This window comes from Aotus nancymaae, unplaced genomic scaffold (assembly GCF_030222135.1).
Source record: "Aotus nancymaae isolate 86718 unplaced genomic scaffold, 86718_ANA_hifiasm-v0.15.2.pri h1tg000058l, whole genome shotgun sequence".
Classification (NCBI taxonomy): Eukaryota; Metazoa; Chordata; class Mammalia; order Primates; family Aotidae; genus Aotus; species Aotus nancymaae.
The window spans coordinates 10,841,620-10,864,337 of NW_026988472.1; the positions used below are offsets into that span (position 1 = coordinate 10,841,620).

The following is a 22,718-nucleotide window of genomic DNA, read 5'->3' on the forward strand; positions in this document are numbered from 1 at the left end:
GTGAGCACTTCCAGAATGTCTGGTTCAAAAGGTGGGCACATTTTGAACTTTCATAGACATCGCCAAATTGCCTTTTGAAACATTAGTACAAGTTGACACCCTCCACTAATAATGAATGAAAATTCCCTTTCTAATCTTCTTGTCATGGTTTTAATCCTTGCCATTTGAGAGTTGAAAATATCTCATTTCTTTTGTGTGTGTTTGTCAATGAGGTTGAGTATCTTTTAATATATTTTTCTTTTTATATTTCTTTTGTTAATCATTCTTTCACATATGCTACTCTTTTTCCTGTGGGATTTTTAAATCTTTCTCTTACTTTTTTGTTTTTTTTTTTTTGAGATGGAGTCTCGCTCTGTTGCCCAGGCTGGAGTGCAATGGCAATCTTGGGTCACTGCAATCTCTGCCTCTCGGGTTCAAGCGATTCTCCTGCCTCAGCCTCCAAAGTAGCTGGGATTACAGGCATGCACCACCACACCCAGCTAATATTTTTTGGATTTTTGGTATAGACGGGGTTTCACCATGTTGAGCAGGCAGATCTCAAACTTCTGACTTCAGGTGATCCACCTGCCTCAGCCTCCCAAAGTGCTGGGATTACAAGTGTGAGCCACCACGCTTGGCATTTTTTTTTTTTTTTTGAGACAGAGTCTTGATCTGTTGCCTAAGCTGGAGTGCAGTGGCGTGATCTTGGCTCACTGCAACTTCTGCCTTCGGGTTCAAGCGATTCTTCTGCCTCAGGCTCCCGAGTAGCTGGGATTATAAGCACGTGCCAACACGCCTGGCTAATTCTTGTATTTTTAGTAGAGATGGGGTTTCACCATGTTGGCCAGGCTGGTTTCGAACTTCTGGCCTCATGTGATTTACCAGCCTCGGTCTCCCAAAGTGCTGGGATTACAGGTGTGAGCCACTGTGCCCGGCCCTCTTACTGTTTTTTTTTTTAAACCTTTTATGGAAAACTAGCTTAGATAAAAATCTTTTGGGTCAGACTTTTAATTGAAGCAGAATATACGCAGGAAAATGTATAAAATATACGGTTTAATGAATTTCTGCCAAGTGAAAACACCTTTGTAACCCATACCTGGATCAAAAAGCAGGAAATGACAAGCCACCCAGAAGCCTTCGTCATGCCACTTCCAATCACTATCTTTTGATTTATGGCTAATGACTTTCTGATTTCTGTCACCATAGATTTTTTTGCCAGTTCTTAAATATCATATAAATGGAATCATACATTATTATTCTTTTGGGTCTGGCTTCTTTTACTTACCATAATGTTTTTGAGATCCATCCTTGTTATTTCATGTGTCAGTAGTTTGTTCTTTTCTCACACTATTCACTATTCCATTGTATAAATATATCACAATGGTTAATCCATTCCCCTGCTGGTGGATATTCCATTTTAGCTATTAGAAATAGTGTCTATGAATATTCTTGTGCATGTCTTGGTGAACATATGTGTGCATTTCCATTGGTTATATGCTTAAGAGTGGAATTGCTGGATCCTAGGTTAGGTGTATCATTTACCTCTCGCAGATGAGATAAGTTAGATAAACTAATTTAGATGTTAAGTTAGACGCTCAGCTTTAGTAGATTCTACCAATCTGTTAATTGCCTACACTATTTTACTTCCACCAACAATGCATGAGAGCTTCAGTTGCTCTACATCCTGCCAACATTTGGAAGGAGATTGGAAGGGTAGCAGATCCAGGATTTAGGGGAAGAGGGAAGAAGGACTCAAATAGCAAAGAGACAGGCCAGGCGTGGTAGCTCACGTCTGTAATCCTATCACTTTGGGAGGCCAAGATGGGCAGATCACCTGAGGTCAGGAGTTCGAGACCAGCCTGGCCAACATGGTGAAACCCCGTCTCTACTAAAATCACAAAAATTAGGCTTGGTGCTGTGGCTTACGCCTGTAATCCCAGCACTTTAAGAGGCCGAGGCAGGTGGATCACGAGGTCAGGAGTTCGAGACCAGCCTGACTACCATGGTGAAACCCTGAATACAAAAATTAGTTGGTTGTGGTGGCGTGTGCCTGTAATCTCAGCTATGCAGGAGGCTGAGGCAGGAGAATCGCTTGAATGTGGGAGGCGGAGGTTGCAGTGAGCCGAGATCATGCCACTGCACTCCAGCCTGGGTGACAGAGCGAGACGTCATCTCAAAGGAAAGCTGAAGGTTGTTGGTCATATTTTTGGTTTTCTGTTGGCATGTAGTGATATCTAATTGTGGTTTAAGTTTGCCTTTCTCTGATGACTAATGATGGTGAGCACCTTTTCATATGTTTATCGGCCATTTGGATATCCTCTTTTGTGAATTACCTGTTCAAATCTTTTTTTCTGTTTTTTCTATTGGATTATCTATCTATGTTTATCTTATTATTTGTAGGAGTTCTTTATAGTTTCCTTAGTATAAAAGTCCTTTGCTATATATAGGTATTGCAAATATCTCAGAAAAGGCCTTTTGAAATGATTAAAGAGTAGCTTTCCTCTGAATAATATTCCCTTTATTTTAAAAAGTATTATCACTTTAATTTTTATCCAACCAATTGAATAGAAGCATGCAATTACAAGGATCCTGTCATTTGAGGATGTGGCTGTGCATTTCACCCAGGAGCAGTGAAATTGACTGGATTCTCCTCAGAGAACCCTGTGATGCTAGAGAACTATAGAGAGATATAAAGATGTGATGCTACAGAACTATAGCCATCCGGTCTCTGTGGGTGAGGATGGCTTCCCTGAGTAATGCATGGTACATCCAGTAGAATCACTTTCCATCTCTGATGTACTTCGATATTTTGACCTCAGGTTCTAGGGATTAAAGATTCTTAATTCCTTCCAGACTGGACAAGGTGTTTATATTTTCATCTCCCATGTGAAATTTACCCTCATGAATATGTACCTTCCTAACTTTTTAAGGTCCCAAAGCCCACACAGACATGCTCAAGCCTTGTATCATTTTCCGTTACAGGGTATCCTGTGACCAAACCAGATGTGATTGCCTCTTTGGAGGAGGAAGGACATTGGATTACAGAGAGAGAAGTCCTAAGTTTGAATTGTACAGATAAGAAGGAAATGAGCAGGCCAGGCACAGTGGCTCATGTCTGTAATCCCAGCACTTCAGAAAGCTGAGATCGGTGGATCGCTTGAGGTCAAGAGTTTGAGACCAGCCTGGCCAACATGGTGAAACCCTGTCTCTACTAAAATTGCAAAAATCAGCCAGGTGTGGTGGCCACAGCTGTAGTCTCACCTTCTTGGGAGGCAGAGGCACAAGAATCACTTGAACCCGGGAGGAAGAGGTTGCAGTGAACCGAGGTCACACCTCTGCACTCCAGCCTGGGTGACAGAGACCCTGTCTAAAAAAAAAATGAAAAAAAAAAAAAAAGAGAAAGAAAGAAATGAGCAGATGGGATGTGATGAGAAGGAAACTGCAGTGGGTCAGTGAGGGCTGGACATCTTTGAAAGCTCAGAAATATCTTCTTAAAGGATATGAACTTTTGTTGCTAACTGTAAATTGTTAGTTTTGTGAACTATTGTCTCACGGTGATGTTGGAGTGAGATGGTGAAGAGCTAGCCTTACCACAATCTGGCCTCATCCTTCTGCTTATTCTCTTGGTCACCTCAATTGTTTCCAGCTTTCCTAAAAGGCTCTTTGCATTCTAGTTGAGTCCTTCTCCCCACAAGTCCTGGATCTGCTACCCTTCTAATCTCCTTTTCCCCTGCTCATGGCTCCCTAAAACTATTTTTACCTTCTCGCCCCAATTTTATTTTTATTTATGTATGTACTTTTGAGACACAGTTTCACTCCGTCACCCAGGCTGGAGCGCAGTGGCATAATCTCAGATGACTGCAACCTCTGCCTCCTGGGTTAAAGTGATTCTCATGCCTTGGCCTCCCGAGTAGCTGGGATTACAGGTGCATGCCACCACACCTGGCTAATTTTTTTTTTTTGTATTATTAGTAGAGACACGGTTTTGTCACATTGGCCAGGCTGGTCTTGAACTCCTGACTTCAAATGATCCACCCAACTTGGCCTCCCAGAGTGCTTGGATTAGAGGCATGAGGACTGTGCCCAGCCTCTTTCCAATTTTAAAGTATTTTTCTTTCTTTCTTTCTTTTTTTTTTTTGAGATAGAGTTTTGCTCTTGTTGCCCAGGCTGGAGTGCATGATCTCAGCTCATTGCAACCTCTGCCTCCCAGGTTCCTCCTGAGAGGCTGGGATTACAGGCATGCGCCACAACACCCAGCTAATTTTGTATTTTTAGTAGAGACGGGCTTTCTCCATGTTTGTCAGGCTAGTCTTGAACTCCTGACCTCAGGTGATCTGCCTGACTTGGCTTCCCAAAATGCTGGGATTACAGGCATGAGACACTGCACCTGGCCTAAAGAATTTTTCTTGAACAATCAAAGTCACTTATATTTATTTTACTTTCCCATTCCAATTTCTATTAGAGCAACTTTTTTTTTTCTCAAGCTCAGAGTTTAGGAAAGAAATGTACATGGAATTTCTTTCTGACTGGTATGTAAACTTGAAAGAAACATCAATCACACCAGAAGCCTGCTTCTGACAAAGCTGTATTCACAGGGTAGAGTGTGGTTTATTATTCTTCTTTCCATAAGTCTGGCAAGCTGATAACCAGCTAGAGAGGCGCCTTTTGAGGCCTTGAAGACACAAGGGCTGTCAGTTGGAAGGCAAACCTCACCATACATCTAGGCACAGGTATTAAGGGAAACCCAATTAAATTTATTAAATAAGCATAGTCCTTGGAAATGATACATGGAAAATATGTCTCCAGATTTAATACCAAACTCTCATAGAAAAATTAACAAAATCTACTATTATTAAGAATCTCTGTTTTGTCATAATGGAGACTAAGTGCCATACAAGAACAAAAGGGTTTATCAAATGATAGGAAGTTACAGATTTAAAGATAGCCACTAAAGGAATAATAATTAAAAATATATTTTAGGCTGAGTGTGGTGGCTCACACCTGTAATCACAGCACTTTGGGAGGCTGAGGTGGGTGGATTGCCTGAGGCCAGGAGTTCAAAACTAGCCTGCTCAGCATGGTAAAACCCCATCTCTACTAAATATACAAAAATTAGCTGGGTGTGGTAGTGGGCGCCTGTAATCCCAGCTACTCGGGAGGCTAAGGCAGGAGAATTGGTTGAACCCGGGAGGTGGAGGTTGCAGTGAGCCATTGCACTCCAGCCTGGGTGAAAGAGCGAGACTCTGTCTCAAAAAACAAAACAAAAGAAAAGAAAAAAACCAATAAGAAATCAGTACACAAAATGCTGGCACCCTTTATGGACCCACAGGGAGATGTGAGATTTGATTACCTAGGCTGGATGGGGCTGAAGGTAGGTGAAATCCAGCTGGCAGTAAGGAAGGGGGCTCCAGCATTCCTTGGCATGCAGTGGCAGCTAGCTGTTTTCATGATCATCTGTGATTATCTTGGTTGAAATGAACACTTCAAGGCCTCAGGTACTTGAGTAACCACCCCAACCAAAGAGTACAAAGAACATGAGGGACTGCTTCCTGATGGGAGTGGCTGCTTCCAAAGGTGCTGGCCATTGCAAAGAATGGCAAGTTCAAATTCCTAAATTCTCTGCTCAAGACACAAACTGAAACTCAGGCATTCTGTAAGAAGAAATTATTACCGTGTGTGTCCATTGAATGTTTTGCCTACATTCCTACTCTGTCACTTGAAACTTCAGACTTTGATCATGAAAGAGGGTGTGGGGACTAGGAGAATGGTGTTATGTGGGAGGATGTGGGAAAAATGTACCTTTGACTCCTAATTCCCACTGAGCTTCCTGTGTAAGCACAATCCTATTGGATTCATTGTCCCTGAAGAGACTACATCTGCCTTAAATAAAGACCCTGTAGTGACCTGAACTGAGAGTGATTCTTTTTAAGGGAAGCCAATTTTCATCTCTCCCTTCCCACTCCTCTATCTCCAAACCTATAACTGTCTTATGTACCAAGCACTTTATACATTTTGCAAATATTAATTCATTTAATCCTTCCAATAACCCCATCAAGTAGTTACTATCATTATCATCCTTATTTAACACATGAGGAAACTGAGGCACAGAGAAATTCAGTATCTCTTCCAAGGCAACACAGCTAGTAGGTGGTAGAGATGGTTTTTGAACCCAGGAGAACATATGCTTTTGATTCACCACACTGTCATTCCTTCCTGCCCCACCCTGAGTGATCTGGTATTTCTTAATTAGAGCTTTGAATGTATGGAGGAAGTGATGGAATGAGGGTACCTCCAGGCATTGAATAAATGAAGACAGTCAGGCATCAGAGCATCTTTTGCATTGTTTATAGATACTATCCTTTATTAAATGCACAAGAGAAAGGAATGAAAAGGAAATAAAACCTGTCTCTTCGAATCTGAGTCATGGATAATTTTTTGGGTCAGTTTTCACTTGCATGGCACACCCCTTGAGCCATTCAGACAAATCATGGCCAGAACAGTGCCGCCTCCAAGAAGTCCTGGGAAATGAAAGAAAAGAGAGAGGATGAAGTGGACAGGTTGATGGGGTGGCAGTGACACCATCCCTGGCTGCCCATGGTCCAGGCCATCCCCACGAACTTACCAGGCAGACAGCCCGTTCTGTGAGGACACGATCTGCTTGGCACACTTGATGTCATCCAGGATATGGCGATTGAGCAGGTCTGAAGGGGAAGAGAGGGACATGGTGATCTGGTGCATTGGGGATAGGGAAACAGTGAATGGAGGGCCCAGGGGTTTTGGGTTCCTTGGGGCCTGAAGAACCTCAACCACAATGTTGGCTGATTCCAGATGACATAGATTCTCTTGTCAGCTGGTTATGAATGATCTCAATCACCATGTTAGCTGGTTCTGTAGAACCTTAACTCACGTTGATTGATCCTGGATGATCTTGTCGTGTTGTCTAGTCACGAATAACCCCAACCTCCATGCTATCTGGTCCTGGACAACCACAACCTCTATTTGAGCTGGCCCTAAATAACCTCAGTCTCCATTTTTTCCTGTCTTGGACAACCTCAGCCACCATTTTGGCCAACACTGAACAACGTTAATTGCTATTATATTTTGTCCTCAGCAACACCAGTCTTATCTGGAACATTCTGTCATTTCTGCATGAAGGTGATCTGTTTCTGTCTCTAGAACCACACATCTGCTTCTTTCCTCAGGGCCTGGGTAACCTCAACCCCAAATTAGGACAGTCTCTGTCTCTATTCCACATGGAGGTAAGTTTCCTCTTTCCTGAGTCTAAGAAAACTGCAGGGTGCACTCTGTGAGAATTGAGAGCTCTGAGCTCTTCTGTCCTAAACAACCCCTCAGTATAGTCTGGGTACAGGATGGTGTCTCTAACAGCTTAGGCAACTTTTCTCCTTTTCTCATCATTTTTCTCTTGTTGCAGGAGATTATGGCTTAAACAACCTTGTCCTCCATGTGTGGGAGAGTAGGGCCCGGCAGGGCTTCAGTGTGTCCCCAGTACTGACTTACCATGACAATCCATGTGGCAGAGGTTCTTGGTGGGTGTAATACCATTGTCACACCACCAGGCAGAATTCAGTTGGAAAATGCCATAGTCACTGCTCCCATCAGGATTGTGGTTCACGAAGGCGGTGTCAAAGCCACTCTCATAGTGAGCTATGCACAGCCCTGGAGCAGGGAGGAGAGGCAAGAAATAGGTATAGAGCCTGGGAATAGGGAAGGATAGGATCGGGTGAGGACAGGGATGGTTGTCATCTCAGTTGTGAGGGTGGTGATCTTGGTTTGGTGTGGTGATGTTGGTGATTCTGGTGAGGGATCAGTGATGGCGGTAGTGATGGTATTCACGGTGGTAACAGCAGTGATGATATTGATTGTAGTGATCATGTTGACGGCAGAGATGGAGGTGATGGTTGTGAAGGCAATAATGGTGGTGACATTAGAGTTAGTTAAACTACTCAGCACAGTCAGTGAGTGAGTGACTGAAGGGATCATGCCCTGACCTGGAGAGGTGATAAAGGACAAGAGGGGGCCTTGGTCTGAATGTGGTGAGTGGTTTAGGGTATGGGCAGGATTTGGGGCAACTGGATTCTCACAGTCTCTAACACTGTAGCCTTTGTAGCCGTTCAGCCCTGCCCTCTCCAGTCTTGCAGCCAGCTCGCAGCGTTCATAAATCTTGGCATCCACAGTGACAACCATCAGTATGGCCAAGGTCACTACCATAGTGCCCCAGGCCTGCATTATGGCACCTGTAAGCCCTCCCAGGTGACTCGCTTCAGACTTACCCTGCCTGTGGTGTTGGAATTAGAGGCCATCTGGAACTCTGGGCTCTATGAGCAAATGTCTAAGTCATAGATTCTGGAACATGGAACACAGAAACCTAAATGCCTTACAACACTGTTGCACTGGAAATTAAAGGCCCCACCTCCCAACCCTGTTGCATTGGGGATGAAGTCTCTGACATCTGAATTTTGGAAGGGACACATTCAAACCATAGCCCTCATCCTTGGTAGCTTGTTCACCTCTCTGCACTTAAAGTGCTGTTCCATCCTAATTTACTGGAATGTGCCCCACATTTCATATTACAAATGGCATATTACATACAGATTCTTATGCTTGACTGCTTTTTCGCCTTCATTCTCATTCTGTCTTTTGTTCCTGCATTCACTTACACTGCCTCTCAGCCACTTATATTCACCCACACCGGGCCTCGTATTATTGCAGTTCCCCATCTACTTAGCATTACCCAAATTCTCTCATGTCATATTCCTTCTTCGTCCCACTCACTCTTGCTCAGACTCACTTCCTATCTTCATCTCTGTTTCCTGGCTCTCCATCAAAAGACTCCCGCTTACTCACATCTGGCCCAGGCTTCAGCTTCGTTCATTGACTTGGGGCCTTGTTAACTCCCGCATTCCCTCCCTTTCTGCCCCTCCTTCACCTCTATTCTCTCAGATGCTGTCCCCGGAACACCCCCATTTCCTGGAGCTCTGTCCCTATTACTCCCAAACACTAGCTCGTTACCCACATATACTTAGTCTATGTTTGGTCACTGTTCTTTCTGAGCTTTCTCTTCATTGTCTCCATGTACTCTCACTCTGCCTCTCACTGCCTCATTCGTTTAAATCCTTTCCCATTGTAACCCCATCACCCTCTTCTTGCTCATACTCTGCTCCTGATTCATGCCTGCCATTCTGCCTCCCAGTACTCACATTCTGTCACACTATGCCTCAAGTTTGTTACTTTTGCTCACATCAGGCTCTCTGTGTTTCCTTGCTTTACTCACCCTAGGCCATGTTGCCTTCATCCACTCTCTGCCTCGCAATACCCACCTTCAGCCATCCTCTGCTCTTCACTTTCATTCCCTCTCACTCTGCCCAGCATCACCTCCATTCATGTGCACTCTTCAGCTCATTCACATTTGCCGATTCCCACTGGGATCCCTGTACCCCCACGTTCCTGGGCTAGACTACCCTGTATTACCCCCATCTAATCCCAGTCATCTCTAGTCACCCTCCCTCATAGCATCCACACTCAAACTCGGCCTGCTGCACATTCTACCACATATCCATCTCCACTCTTTTATTCTGTCCCTCCTGCACTGTTCTTCTCTTTCTGTCCCACATTACCCCCATTCACTCTGACTGTGTCCCTAAATTCCCCTCTTCATTCATCTTGTGCCTCATAAAACCACCATTCCTTCACACTCTAATCCTTAGTATTCATATCACCTCCACTCACATTCACCCTCTTTAGTTGTCCTATTCATGCAGAGTCTGCTCCCACTTTCACCTTTTTTCTGCTTAGATTGTGGCTCATTTCCAATCATTTACTTAATCTCATCACAATCTCAAATTCATTCATAATTGAATGCATAGTCATTCCCTCACTTCGACCCACATTCACTCCACAATGGTGCTCATTCACCTCCATTCCATTGCCCTTTGCCTCTCTTTGCCCTCATTTGCTCCCAATTTGCCTGTCAGTCACCATTATTCATGCCCCTCGCCCACCAGTCCCATGTGTCTCCTGTTTGCTGACACTCACATTGGCTAACACAGAAGTCTGATGGATTGCTCAGGATTTGATTTGCCTGCACACACCAACCCCACCACAAACACCAGTAGCTTCAAGAGGAGAGAAGTGGATTCCTCTTTTGGAGGCAGGTAATCCAGAGCTGGTGTGGTGGCTCCAAGGTCACCAAAGACCTGGCTCCTTCTGTGCTGTTGCTCTGTCAACTTTGCCTGCTGGGTCTGGTCCAAAATGACTGCTCACAATTGGCAAGACTTTTGTGGTCTTGATAAAATGTATCTTAAGAGCAATTGTAATGATAACTCACTAGCCACGTGGGGGCTTCTCTCATTGTCTTTGGGTGAGAGTGTCATATCGTGCAGATTCTGTGGTGGGACCAGCCACCTGTCAGCTTCTCACACTCCTTCACCTAGCCACCTGCTGCTTAGGCTACTGTATGAGGCGGTCACACCTGTAGGGACTGATGGTAGAGGATGTCCAGGACAGAGAGTGCGGGTCCTGGCTCTGCAGCAGCAAAGCTAGCCTAATAACTTGTGCATGCACACTGTGGGCCCTGGGATAGTTTCTGAGGGGCTGTATCACTGGCTCATCTGCCCCCCAATCCCACCAACCCTAAAGGATTTCCTCCTTTGTGTAGGTGTGTCTGTACAAGGTGGTTGGAGATGATGCTTAGGGATGAGACTGTGATGGGTCCTAAAGGTCCAGCCCTTGCTATTTTCTACCTCCTAATGCATTGAGAGAGTGGATAAGTCATATATCCAGGAGGTGCTGATGCATCAGGGAGCAAGAGATGTGAGTTCCTTTCTTGCTTTCTTTCTTTGTCTTGTCTGCTAGGAAGCTTTCCTTTTTTTTTTTTTTTGAGATGCAGTCTCACTGTGTCGCCCAGATTAGAGTGAAGTGGTGTGATCTCGGCTCACTGCAAACTCCACCTCCTGAGTTCAAGCGATTCTCATCCCTCAGCTTCCTGAGTAGCTGCGATCACAGGCGCATGCTACCATGTCCGGCTAATCTTTGGTATTTTTAGTAGAGACGGCGTTTCACCATGTTGGCCAGGCTGGTCTTGAACTCCTGACCTTAGGTGATCCGCCTATCTCGGCCTCCCAAAGTGCTGGGATTACAGGCGCGCGCCACCGCACCCAGCTCAATATATGTGTATTTTTAACGTTAGTATATAATGCTAGATTTCTTCAGACTGGTCTTTACAAATCGGATCCTTCTTATGGTTTCCCATCATGTCCACAATGAAATATGAGCTCCCTGGCCAAGGAGGTCCTAAAGCACCTGGCCCCTGCCTACACCCCCTACACTCTCAACACACTGACGCCGTCTACTCCAGAAAAAGCAACCTGTTAGCTACCACTTAATACACCCCTTCACCCCTGGTGTGTGCGTCTCACATCGCCGTTTATTTTTCAGCTTGTTTGTGTGCATACCTACATCTACTGTCCTTCAAACGCTACAACGTAAACTCCCAGTCCTGGCCACTGGATGAAGCCAATGGCTTTTCGCTACCTCCTACTCTGTGCACGCAGAGCAATTTAGCCACGCACCCTGTCTTCCCGTTCATTTACACCTGCAACCCTGTTGCTGCCCTCCAAGTTCAAAGTGAGGAATTGCCGCCTGCTAGAATCTTTTCCTTAGTTGGTCACTTCCCCTTCCCGACCTGCCATAAGAAAATCGGTGTCTGAAGTCTCTGCAGAACTAAGTAAAAACCCGCTCAGCGACGTCGTCCCAGAAGCGAAAAGACACGGTGGGCTCGGCCATCTGGCCTCAAGCAGTGACGTCACCAGCACAGCTACCTTCCCTCTGCGCCTGCGCCGCGGCCCCATGTTGACTATTGGCGGATGGGCGTCTCAAAGTCTCCACTGAGCGTGCGCAGAACCGACCGCTGCAGTCCTTTAGGCTACGGTGCCAAAGAGTCGGTCCCGAAGCGGAAGTGCTTGTTAGGGCCGGGTTTTGTAACGGTCTTCTCCTCAGCGAGCAGAAAATCTGTTGTCGAAAGAGTGAGGTTGAGGGGGCAAGTGCTAGGGGTCGTGGGCTGAGTGATGGGGAGTTCTGCGAGATGAGTGAAGTGGGGGTTGGGGGTTGAGTGATGGGGGACCGAGAGGTCAGTGGACGAGGTTCTAGGGGCTTGCTGGTGAACAAAGTTATGGGGGCTAAGCAGGATTGAATGGGGCTTATTAAACTTTGACTTTTACACATTTTCCAGCACAGTGACCTGCGCTAAGGGTTCATGCGCATCCCTCAGGCCCCTCTTTAGACGCGCCCCGCTCCTCCCTCTCCCCTCTCCCCTTGCCCAAGCCCCGAGGTGGGGGTCTGGTGTGAATGCTCCGGCCGAAGTGAACCTGCACCCGAAGGCCTTTTTCCGGCTCCTGGGCAAGGCGGCCCCGGTGAGGTGAGCAGAAGGAAGGAGAGGCACCTGTAAGGTCTCACCTGACCCTGGGCCTCGCCCAGAGTTGGGGGCCTGGGAAGAGGGGTAGGTGCGGGGTCTGAGGGAGATGGGGCTAAAATGTAATTGGAGTAATAGTTTTAGAGTGTAGTTTTTGGCATTTAACAAATAACATTTGAATTATAGATTAATTCAGAAATAGAGGAAAAGAAAATCAAAAGAAACTAATTCCTCCCCGTTCATTGTTAGACATTTTTGTTGTGTATAGGAGTATCCCTTTTAAACATTTCTTTTTTTTTTTTCTTTTTTTTTTTATTGCATTTTAGGTTTTGGGGTACATGTGAAAAACATGCAAGGTTGTTGCATAGGTGCACACGTGGCAGTGTGATTTGCTGCCTTCCTCCCCTTCACCTATATCTGGCATTTCTCCCCACGCTATCTCTCCCCAACTCCCCACCCCGCGCTGTCCCCCCACTCCCCCCAATAGACCCCAGTGTATAGTGCTCCCCTCCCTGTGTCCATGTGTTCCCATTGTTCAATACCCGTCTATGAGTGAGAACATGCGATGTTTGATTTTGTGTTCTTGTGTCAGTTTGCTGAGAATGATGGTTTCCAGGTTCATCCATGTCCCTACAAAGGACGCGAACTCATCTTTTTTGATGGCTGCATGATATTCCATGGTGTATATGTGCCACATTTTTCCTGTCCAGTCTATCATCGATGGGCCCTTTTAAACATTTAACATATAGCTTTAAAATGGATTCCCGAAGTTTTATAACCTACTTTGTTTTCATTTAGAAGTTTAATTCAGGTTAAAATTTTTTTTGTACACCTTTAAAAAATGATTAGTTGAGATACATATAGCACAAAGTGCATAGATACTATGCAGCTCCATATAACGTTTTTAACAGCTTTGTAGCATTTTATCTTTTATATTTCGTTCTTAATCCATTATGGGTCTTAGAGGATTGTTTTAGTTTGGCATTATTAAAATCAATGCTGAAATGTGGGTACGTACAGAGAAATTATGATACATGATGATAAATTATTTCCTTAAGGAAAATACCTAGAAATACAATTTCTGGGTCAGTACACAATTTAATATATGTGTATATAAAACCTTTTGTGTTCAAGGTTCACGTGAAGAGTGAAGAATAAACAGACTGTTAAAACCGCATGGTTGCCCAAACTCTTCCAGAGAGCGGTTTCATGGCCAGCTGATGTGAGGGGATAGCTAGGCAGCTAATTCTGGGCACTGAAAAGTCTGATGGGCTATTTTCATATGCTCTGCTCTTCTCCACTTGTTCCAGCTCAGCCATCACACATCTCTGCTTTTTCCCAAGAAGAGCAGGAAATGGCCAAACCCCAGGTAAGTATGTTGTCTGTTTTTTCATTACTGTGTGTGTGACGAAATATGTGGAAATCCCTGCCACAAAATAGGAAAGTATTTGTAAATAAGGATTAGGATCAGGCAAAATAAGAGACAGCAGATCAAGGCCAAGTTAGAATGTAGAGGTGTACAGGACTTAGGGTGTAACAGGTGTTAATGTTGGGCTGTCAGTTTCTCTTTGAGCCTTCTGGTAGCCAGAGGGAAACATAACCAGCTTATGTTTCAGCTTATGGCTCAGCTTACTCATCAGGAGAGACCACACTGAGTCGTCAGCGGAAGTCAAGGTTGCCTGGAATTGTGTTTAAAGGTGTTTCTTTGCTGGGTTTTCATGTGAATAGTGGAGTTGTCCTCAACTACAGCCTGGTGATAAATGCTTCCCTGCGGATATGTCCTACAGCTTTCTTCAGTGAGCTGGAGACATCATGTCAAAATGTAACTTGGGAATGAAATCTTAGGAAACCTGCTTGTCTTTCCAATGATTTTCCTGAAGCAATTTTCTTAGTTGGACTTTGAATTCTCTTTTGCCCAAGAGGCAAAAATTTTTCAGATATCTGCAGCCCACCATCTTTTTCTTTCACTTTAAACATTTTTATTTTTTATTTTATTTTTTTTTTGAGACGGAGTTTCGTTCTTGTTACCCAGGCTGGAGTGCGATGGTGCGATCTCGGCTCACCGCAACCTCCGCCTCCTGGGTTCAGGCAATTCTCCTGCCTCAGCCTCCTGAGTAGCTGGGATTACAGGCACGCGCCACCATGCCCAGCTAATTTTTTGTATTAGTAGAGACGGGGTTTCACCATGTTGACCAGGATGGTCTCAATCTCTTGACCTCGTGGTCCACCGGCCTTGGCCTCCCAAAGTGCTGGGATTACAGGCGTGAGCCACCGCGCCCGGCAACATTTTTATTTTTTAATTTAACATAGTGTAATTGATTTTTCTGTTAGATTTCTCCCAGCAATGTATGAGTTCCAGTTGTTCCATATTTTTGTCAGTACTTTGTATTGTCAGTATTTTTTATTTAGTCATTTATCTCATAATGATTTTAATTTGCATTTCCTTAATGGTTAAAGATGTTAAGCATATTTATATATGCTTATTTACTTTTTGTCTGTCCTCTTGATGAGTGTCTATTCAAAAGTTTCTGCCTATTTTTAATTGGATTTTCTTATTGTTGAGTTTTCAGAGTTCTTTATATATCCTTAGTCAGATATATGGTTTGTAAATGTTTTCTCCAAGTGTATTGCTTGTCCTTTTCTTCTCATAATGTTGTTTGCAGAGAAAGAATTTTTAATTTGGAAAATTTCCAATTTATGAATCATTTATTTGTGGATCATGCCCTTGGTGTCATGTCTATGAACTTTGCCTAACCCTAGGTCATGAAGATTTTCTCCTATTCTATAATTTTATAGTTATAGATTTTACATTTAGATGATTCCTTTTGCATTATTATTATTATTATTTTTTGAGATGGAGTCTCTCTCTGTTGCCCAGGCTGGAGTGCAGTAGGGTGATCTCAGCTCACTGCAACCTCCATCTCCCCGGTTCAAGTGATTCTCCCGCTTTAGTTTCCCGAATAGCTGGGACTACAGGCATGCCCCACCACACCTAGCTAATTTTTATATTCTTAGTAGAGACGGGGTTTCACCATGTTGGCCAGCCTGGTCTCAAACTCCTGATCTCAGGTGATCCACCTGCCTTGGCTTCCCAAAGTGCTGGGATTACAGGTGTGAGCCACCGCTCCCAGCCCTTTTGCATTAATTTTTGCGTAAGGTGTGAGGATTAGGTCAGGGTTCATTATTTTGCCTGTGAATTTTCAATTGTTCTAACCCCAATTGTTGAGGAGACTTTCTTTTTTTTTCTTCTATTATTTTATTATTTAAGTTTTTAATTTTTTTTGAGACAGAGTCTCGTTCTGTTGCCCAGGCTGGAGTGCAGTGGTGGGATCTCGGCTCACTGCAACCTCCACCTCCCAGGTTCAAGCAATTCCCCTGCCTTAGCCTCCTGAGTAGCTGAGACTACAGGCATGTGCCACCATGCCTGGCTAATTTTTGTATTTTTAGTAGAGACGGGGTTTCACCATGTTGGCCAGACTGGTCTTGAACTCCTTACCTCAGGTAATCTGCCTGTCTCGGCCTCCCAAAGTGCTGGGATTACAGCTGTGAGCCACTGTGCCTGGCCTTGTTAATTTAAATTGACACATACTAATTATACATATTTATGGGGTACACTGGGATGTTTTGATAAATGTCTACAATGTGTAATTATCAAATCAAGATAATTAGTATCATTTATTATTTCTTTGTATTGAGAACATTCAAAATCTTCTTTTCTAGCTATTTGAAAATATACACTAAACTGCTGTTAATTATGGTCACCCTATGGTGCTGTAGAATGCTAGAACTTAATCTTCCTATCCAGCTGTACTTCTGTATCTGTTAACCAATCTTTGGCTACCCACCCCCAAACCCTTCCCTGCCTCTAGTAACCACTGTTCTACTCTCTACTTCTATGAGAACAACTTTTTAAGCTCCTGCATGTGAGTGAGCACATACAGTATTTATTTTTCTGTGCCTGGCTTATTTTACTTAGCATAATGTCCCCCCCAGGTTCATCTGTTGTTACAAATGGCAGAATTTCCTTCTTCTTCTTCTTCTTCTCCTCTTCCTCCTCCTCCTCATCCTTCTTCTTCTTCCTCTTCTTCTTCTCTTCTTCTTCTTCTTCTTCTTTCTTCTTTCTTCTTTCTTCCTTTTTTTTTGAGACAGAGTCTTATTTGTCACCCAGGCTGCTCGGCTCACTGCAACTTCTGCCTCCCAGGTTCAAGGTTCTCCTGCCTCAGTCTCCCAAGTTGCTGGGATTACAGGCACCTCCACCACACCCAGCTAATTTTTGTATTTTTAGTAGAGACAAGGTTTCACCATATTAAACAGAATAATGTTTAATTTTCAAGTTCCTAGAGACTTTTCTGTTATCTTTCTATTATTATAAAAAATTCATTATGATCTGTAGTCCTAGCTGCTTGGGAGGCTGAGGCAGGAGAATCACTTGAACCTGGGAGGTGGAAGTTGCAGTGAGCTGACATGACACCACTGCGCTCCAGCCTGGGCAACAGAGTGAGACTCTGTCTCCAAAAAAAAAAAAAAAAAAAAAGAAAAGAAAAGAATGTATGTTCTGTTGTTTTATGGTGGAGTGTTTTGTATATCTTAACTGCATACAGTTGATGGTGTTTACTTCTATATTCTTGCTGATTTTCTGTCTACTGGTTTTATCAGTTACTGAGAAAGGAATATTGAGTATACAGTTATTATTGCAGATTTGCCTATTTCTCCTGTCAGTTTTATCAGTTTTCCTTCATATATTTTGAAGCTCTGTTGTTAGAGGCATACACTTTTAGGAGTGTTGTATCTTTTTGGTGAATTAATTTTTTTTTTGTTTTGAGATGGAGTCTTGCTCTGTCACCCAGGCTAGAGTGTAGTGGTGCGATCTTGCTCACTGCAACCTCTGCTTCCTGGATTCAAGCGATTCTCCTGCCTCAGCCTCCCAAGTAGCTGGGATTACAGGTGCCCGCCACCACGCCCAGCTAATTTTTGTATTTTAGTAGAGACAGGGGTTCGCCATGTTGGCCAGGTTGGTCTCGAACTCCTGGCCTCAAGTGGTCTGCCCACTTTGGCCTCCCAAAGTGCTGGGATTACAGGCATGAGCCACTGTGCCCACCTGGTGAATTTTTGTATCCTTATGTCATTAATCATCCTGGATGAGTTTTGGCTCTGAAGTCTACTTTGGCTGTTCTTAAATATGGTCACTCCAGTTTTCCTTTCATTGGCATTTCAATGGTATTCTTACTTTTATCCTACCTGTATTATTATATTTGAAGTATTTTGTTTTGTTTTGTTTTGTTTTTTTTTGCCTGATCTCCCTCTGTCACCCAGGCTGGAGTACAGTGGCATGATCTTGGCTCACTGCAGCCTTGACCTCCTGGGCTCAAGTGATCCTCCCACCTCAGCCTCCCAAGTAGTTGGGACCACAGGTGTATACCACCACAACTGGCTAATTTTTTGTAGAGATGGGGTTTTGCCATGTCTCCCAGGCAGGTCTCAAACTCCTGAGGTCAGGTGATCCGCCTACCTTGACCTCCCAAGTGCTGGGATTACAGGCATGAGCCACCTCACCTGGCCAGTATATTCTTTTAGACAGCACGTAGCTGGGTGTATTAGTCTGTTTGGGCTGCCATAACAAAGTACCACAGATTGGGTGGGTTAAACAACATTAATTTTCTCATAGTTCCAGAAACTGGGAAGTCCTGGATCAAGGTACTAACTGGTTTGATTTTAGCCGCAGGCACTCTTTCTGGCTTGCAGATGGCCACCTTGTTGCTTTGTTCTCACATGGCCTTTCCTCTGCTCACATACACAGCAAGCTCTGGTGTCCATTTCTCTTATATGTACACCAGTTCTGCTGGGTTAGGGCCCCACCCTTATGACCTCATTTAACCTTAATTATCTCTATAAAGGTCCAGTCTCTAAATACAGACACCTTGGGGTTTGGGGATTCAGTATATGAATTTGTCAGTCCGTAACAGTTGGGTAATATTTTTAAAATCCATTTTGAGAATTTCTTTTCTTTTAATTGGTACATTCAGTCCATTGACATTTAATGTAATTATTGATACACTTGGATTTAGGTATTTATCACTTTATTATTTGTTTTCTACTTTTTCTCCCTTTTTGTTTCTCTGTCTCATTTTCTGCCTTCTTTTGGGTTGAACATTTTCTTAGATTACATTTTTAGTTGTCTCTTGTGTTTTTTACCGTATCTATTTACAGAGTTACATAGTTTTTTTGGTGATTGCCCTGCAAATTACTGTGTATATTTAAGTTTACACAATATGCATAGAATCAATATTTTACCTCTTTAAGTGGAGTGTGTGAATGTTACCATCTTATAAGTCCCTTTTCCCTCTCCCCTTTATGTTTTTTTTGTCTTACGTATTAATATTACTTCTGCATACATTGAAAATTCTACCAGAAAATGTTATTTCTCTTCCAACTGTCAAATGTATTTTAAAGAACTCAAGAGAAGGATAATCTATTCTATTTACCCAGATTTTTACTGCTTTGATGTTCTGCCTTCATTGTTTACAATCTAAGTTTCCTTCTGGTATCAATTACCTGTTGTGAAGAACTGCCTTTGGCAGTTGTTTCAGAGCAAGTCTGCTGGCAACACAGTCTTGGTTTTCCTTCCTTGAGAATGTCTTCATTTCACCTTCATTTCTGAAGGAGATTTTTACAGCATATAGATTTTTCACTGGACTGTTGTTTTCTTTTGGAGCTTTCACAATGCTGTTCCACTTCTACATGCCCTGGTTTCTCATGAGAAATGCACAGTTATTTAAATAGTTGTTCTTCTGTAAATAATATGTTGTTTTTCACTTGTTCTTAGTTTGCAGCACTTTGATTATGATGTTTCTGAGTGTGGATTTCTTTGGGGTTATCCTGTTTAGGACTTGCTGAGCCTCTTGAACATACAGATTTTTGTCTTTTGCCAAACTTGGGGAAGGTTCAGGAATTATTTCTTTCAGATATTTTTCTGTACGATCCTCTTTCTCCTCTCTTTCTGGAGCTCTGATGATACGAATTTTGGACCTTTTGGTATTGTCCCACAGGTCCCAGAATCTGTTCATGTTTTTGCAGTGTTTTTTCTATTTTTTGGATTAGGTAATTTTTATTGGTTTACCTTGAAGTTTACTTGCCCTTTTCTCTGTTATCTCTGTTGTGTTGAGTCCATCAAGTGGGGATTTATTTCAGTTATCTTTTTCAGTTTCAAAACTTTCATTTGGTTCTTTTTTTTTTTTTTTGAGATGGAGTCTCACTCTGTCGCCCAGGTTGGAGTGCAGTGGTGCAATCTCGACTCACTGCAACCACTGCCTCCCGGGTTCAAGTGATTCTTCTGCCTCAGCCTCCCAAGTAGCTGGGACTACAGGTGTGCACCACCATGCCTAGCTAATTTTTAATAGAGACAGGTTTTTACCATATTGACCAGGCTGGTCTCAAACTCCTGACCTTGTGATCTGCCCACCTTGGCCTCCCAAAGTGCTAGAATTACAGGCATGAGCCACCGTGCCTGGCTGGTTCTTCTTTATATCTTCTGTTTCTATGGTGAAACTTTCTATTTTTCTATTGGTTCTCAGAGTGTTTGCCCTTACTTCTTGGGGCATTTTTATAATACCTACTTTAAAGACTTTCTCAAATAATTCCAACATCTGTGTAATCTCAGTGATGATGTCTGTTGATTGTTTTCTGTCATGTGAATTGAGATTTGATTGGTTCTTTGTGTACCACGTAATTTTGGATCATGTCCTGGACATTTTGAAGATGATGTTATGAGATGGGGTTATATCGAAATCCTGAGGAGAAAGTTGATGTTTTTGTTTGTGATAGGCAGGCAGCCTGGTTGAGTTCAGGCTGCAAGTTCTAATAAGCCTTCTGTGGTTTGTGGTTTCGATGTCAATTCAGTTTTCAAACCTATGCAGTGCCATTCAGACCTGTCCTGTCTGTGTGCAACCCTGTGGCCATTCTGGGACATAGGCAGGCAGTGATTTTTCCCTTAGCTCAGTTCTCAAAGTGTTCACTTTTCTGTATAGGATTAGATCCATCCATGTACAACTTGAGGGTGAGCCCAGAAGTGGATAAATGATTTTATGGGGTGAACTCCTCTCCATGATCTCCTGTGTACTTCTTGGCCCCCTGAGGCTCTCCTTGTCCCTCCTCCTGACAGAAAACTGAGACTCCACTTACTGTGCTATGCTGCAGACTTCCCCCAACTGTGCCTCGTTCTCTTGACCACTCTTCAAGCCAGATCTAGAGGGCTGCTCCTTGAGATCTCTCTCTCTCTCTCTCTCTGTGTGCGTCTCAGTGCTCTATTCTTGGTTTGATGATGCCTTGATCCTGGACCAGGAGATACCAGAGAATAAGTGGCAAACTCACAGTCTATTTAGTGGCACTTTAAATTCTGACCTTTTCCCATAATCTACCCGCTCTTTTATTTTTTTATTTTTTTTTACTTTTCAGAGCCATTAAACTGCTAGTTCATGGATTCTGTCCAAGTTTCTTTTTTCTTTTTGAGACAGAGTCTTGCTCTGTCACCCAGGCTGGAATGCAATGGTGTAGTCTTGGCTCACTGCAATCTCTGCCTCCCAGGTTGAGGTGATTCTCCTGCCTCAGCCTCCAGAGTAGCTGGGATTGCAGGTGCCTGCCACCACATCCAGCTAATTTTTGTATTTTTATTAGAGATGGGGTTTCACCATGTTGACCAGGCTGGTCTCAAATTCCTGACCTCAGGTGATCCACCTGCCTTGGCCACCCAAAGTGCTGGGATTACAGGCATGAGCCACTGCGTCCAGCCTCTGTCCAAGCTCTATTCTTGTATTCAGTGAGAAAGACAGGGTAGAATGGGCTTCCTCCACCTTGCTTGGGACACAGTTTCCGGGTTTTGGGATACAGGGGAGCGCTCGGCTCCCCTAGGAGGATGTTTTTCCAGGCTTGTGGTCTCTCACTCACCCAAGAATGGCAGAGGAGACCACGGTGCAGTACGCTCGCAAGTAAATATCGGACCCCAAAGAGTTTTTGCAGAAAGTGATTTATTTAGGCAGAGAGAAAGAGAGAGAAAAAGATGAGAGAGAGAAAGCTTCCATGAGGATCGTGGAAGGGGACCTAAGTATGGAATCCCGGAGAGGGAAAGCAGCTTCCACACTGAGTAGAAGGGAACCCCAGAGAGGGAATCTAAGGAGGTGAGGAAGAAGGGGACTTTTAACCTGGGAGGAATTCCCACCTTATCCAAGCCCCTGGCCAATGAAAGGAGTTCCTTTAAACTTCTGCTGGAGTGATTGACCTTTGATTCTTCCCACGTGCGCGAAAATTAAAACAAAGACCTTTAAGACCCCGGATGGAGTAGGGGGCAAGATTATGGCACTGGGAAGTTCTTGCCTTTGAAATTACACCCCCTTGTGGACCTGGAAAGAGAATATATTCCCTCAATACCACACTGCCCACAGGCCCAAGATCCCAGGTATGTACCTGTGTGCTCCAGCTGCCTAGCACCAGCCAGAGGGCACCACACCAAACGTGTCTGCCACGTTTACCATCATCACTGTGGTCCTTTGACAAACTATAGTTGCCATACTGCTGAACTGCCAGGCAGATTCCGCAAGCAGTGGGAGGGTTGGCTGTGTGCTCACATATCTTTTTATTGTAGTTTCATTGTGGGAGTTTTTTCTCTTCTGCTGGTCTTATAAAAGAAATGGAACTCTTTCTCATTGCAGATGGAACAGTTGCACCCTATAAAAATACAAACTACTCAGGAATGTAAAAAAGATGTGAATATAAAAGGGCATGATTGGCCGGGCACGGTGTCTCACACCTGTAATCCCAGCACTTTGGGAGGCCAAGGCAGGTGGATCACCTGAGGTTAGGAGTTCAAGACCAGCCTGACCAACATGGCAAAACCCCGTCTCTACTAAGAATACAAAAATTAGTTGGGTGTGGTGGCTGGCGCCTGTAATTCCAGCTGCTTGGGAGGCTGAGGCAGGAGAATTGCTTGAACCTGGGAGGCGGAAGTTGCAGTGAGCCAAGATCGTGTCACTATACTTTATCCTGGGCAACGGAGCGAGACTCCATCTTACACACTAAAAAAAGCACGATTGGTTAAATCACCCTCTGGAGAGGAGGGGACTCATCTTCACAGTTTGCTAAATGTCCCTAGGGAAGTTTGTCTCTCATTCTTTATCTTTCCACTCCTTCCTCTGATTCCCTTTCTCTTCCCTATGTATTTATGTCGAATTGGTCATTTTTCTGCTCTTTCTGTTGTTCCTGGTTCTTTCTTGATGCTTCAAGATTCATTCTTTTATCACTTCCCTTGTGATAGAAGAACTTC

General features: G+C 43.8%; 2 protein-coding genes across 12 annotated transcripts in view; one reads left to right on the forward strand and one right to left on the reverse strand.

The window, feature by feature from the left end:
* Window positions 1–22,718, forward strand: part of ZNF182 (zinc finger protein 182) — an 88,431-nt gene that overhangs the window by 42,334 nt on the left and 23,379 nt on the right. For 2 of the 9 annotated variants that reach the window (XM_064364370.1, XM_012443179.3), the window contains exons 1-2: window positions 12,082–12,412; window positions 13,541–13,775. In XM_064364370.1, the coding sequence (XP_064220440.1) occupies window positions 13,674–13,775 (102 nt within the window). In that variant the 5' untranslated portion in view covers window positions 12,082–12,412; window positions 13,541–13,673. Of the gene's footprint in view, window positions 1–11,933; window positions 12,026–12,081; window positions 12,413–12,445; window positions 12,494–13,442; window positions 13,776–22,718 lie in introns of those variants that run through there. The other 7 variants (XM_012443173.2, XM_064364371.1, XM_012443176.3 and 4 more) reach the window with 7 other exon arrangements.
* LOC105710699 (sperm acrosome-associated protein 5) lies at window positions 6,310–11,746 on the reverse strand. Of its 3 annotated transcripts, none has more exons than XM_064364605.1 (5): window positions 11,681–11,746; window positions 8,082–8,343; window positions 7,498–7,656; window positions 6,602–6,680; window positions 6,310–6,497 (listed from the first exon to the last, which is right to left on the reverse strand). In XM_064364605.1, the coding sequence occupies exons 2-5, from the start codon at window positions 8,224–8,226 to the stop codon at window positions 6,401–6,403; spliced, it is 480 nt and encodes a 159-aa protein (XP_064220675.1). In that variant the 5' UTR covers window positions 8,227–8,343; window positions 11,681–11,746; the 3' UTR covers window positions 6,310–6,400. The 3 variants fall into 3 exon arrangements, with proteins under 3 accessions (XP_064220675.1, XP_012298595.2, XP_064220676.1); XM_012443172.2 differs by lacking the exon at window positions 11,681–11,746 and adding an exon at window positions 11,530–11,609 and having other exon boundaries at window positions 8,082–8,315; XM_064364606.1 differs by lacking the exon at window positions 11,681–11,746 and having other exon boundaries at window positions 8,082–9,023.

Coding starts and splice junctions, on each gene's coding strand:
- LOC105710699 (XM_064364605.1), bottom strand. CDS start 8,226: ATGCAGGCCTGGGGCACTATGGTAGTGACCTTGGCCATACTGATGGTT. Junction 7,657..8,081: donor AGGCTACAGTGTTAGAGACT/GTGAGAATCCAG, acceptor TCCCTGCTCCAG/GGCTGTGCATAGCTCACTAT. Junction 6,498..6,601: donor CAGAACGGGCTGTCTGCCTG/GTAAGTTCGTGG, acceptor TTCATTTCCCAG/GACTTCTTGGAGGCGGCACT.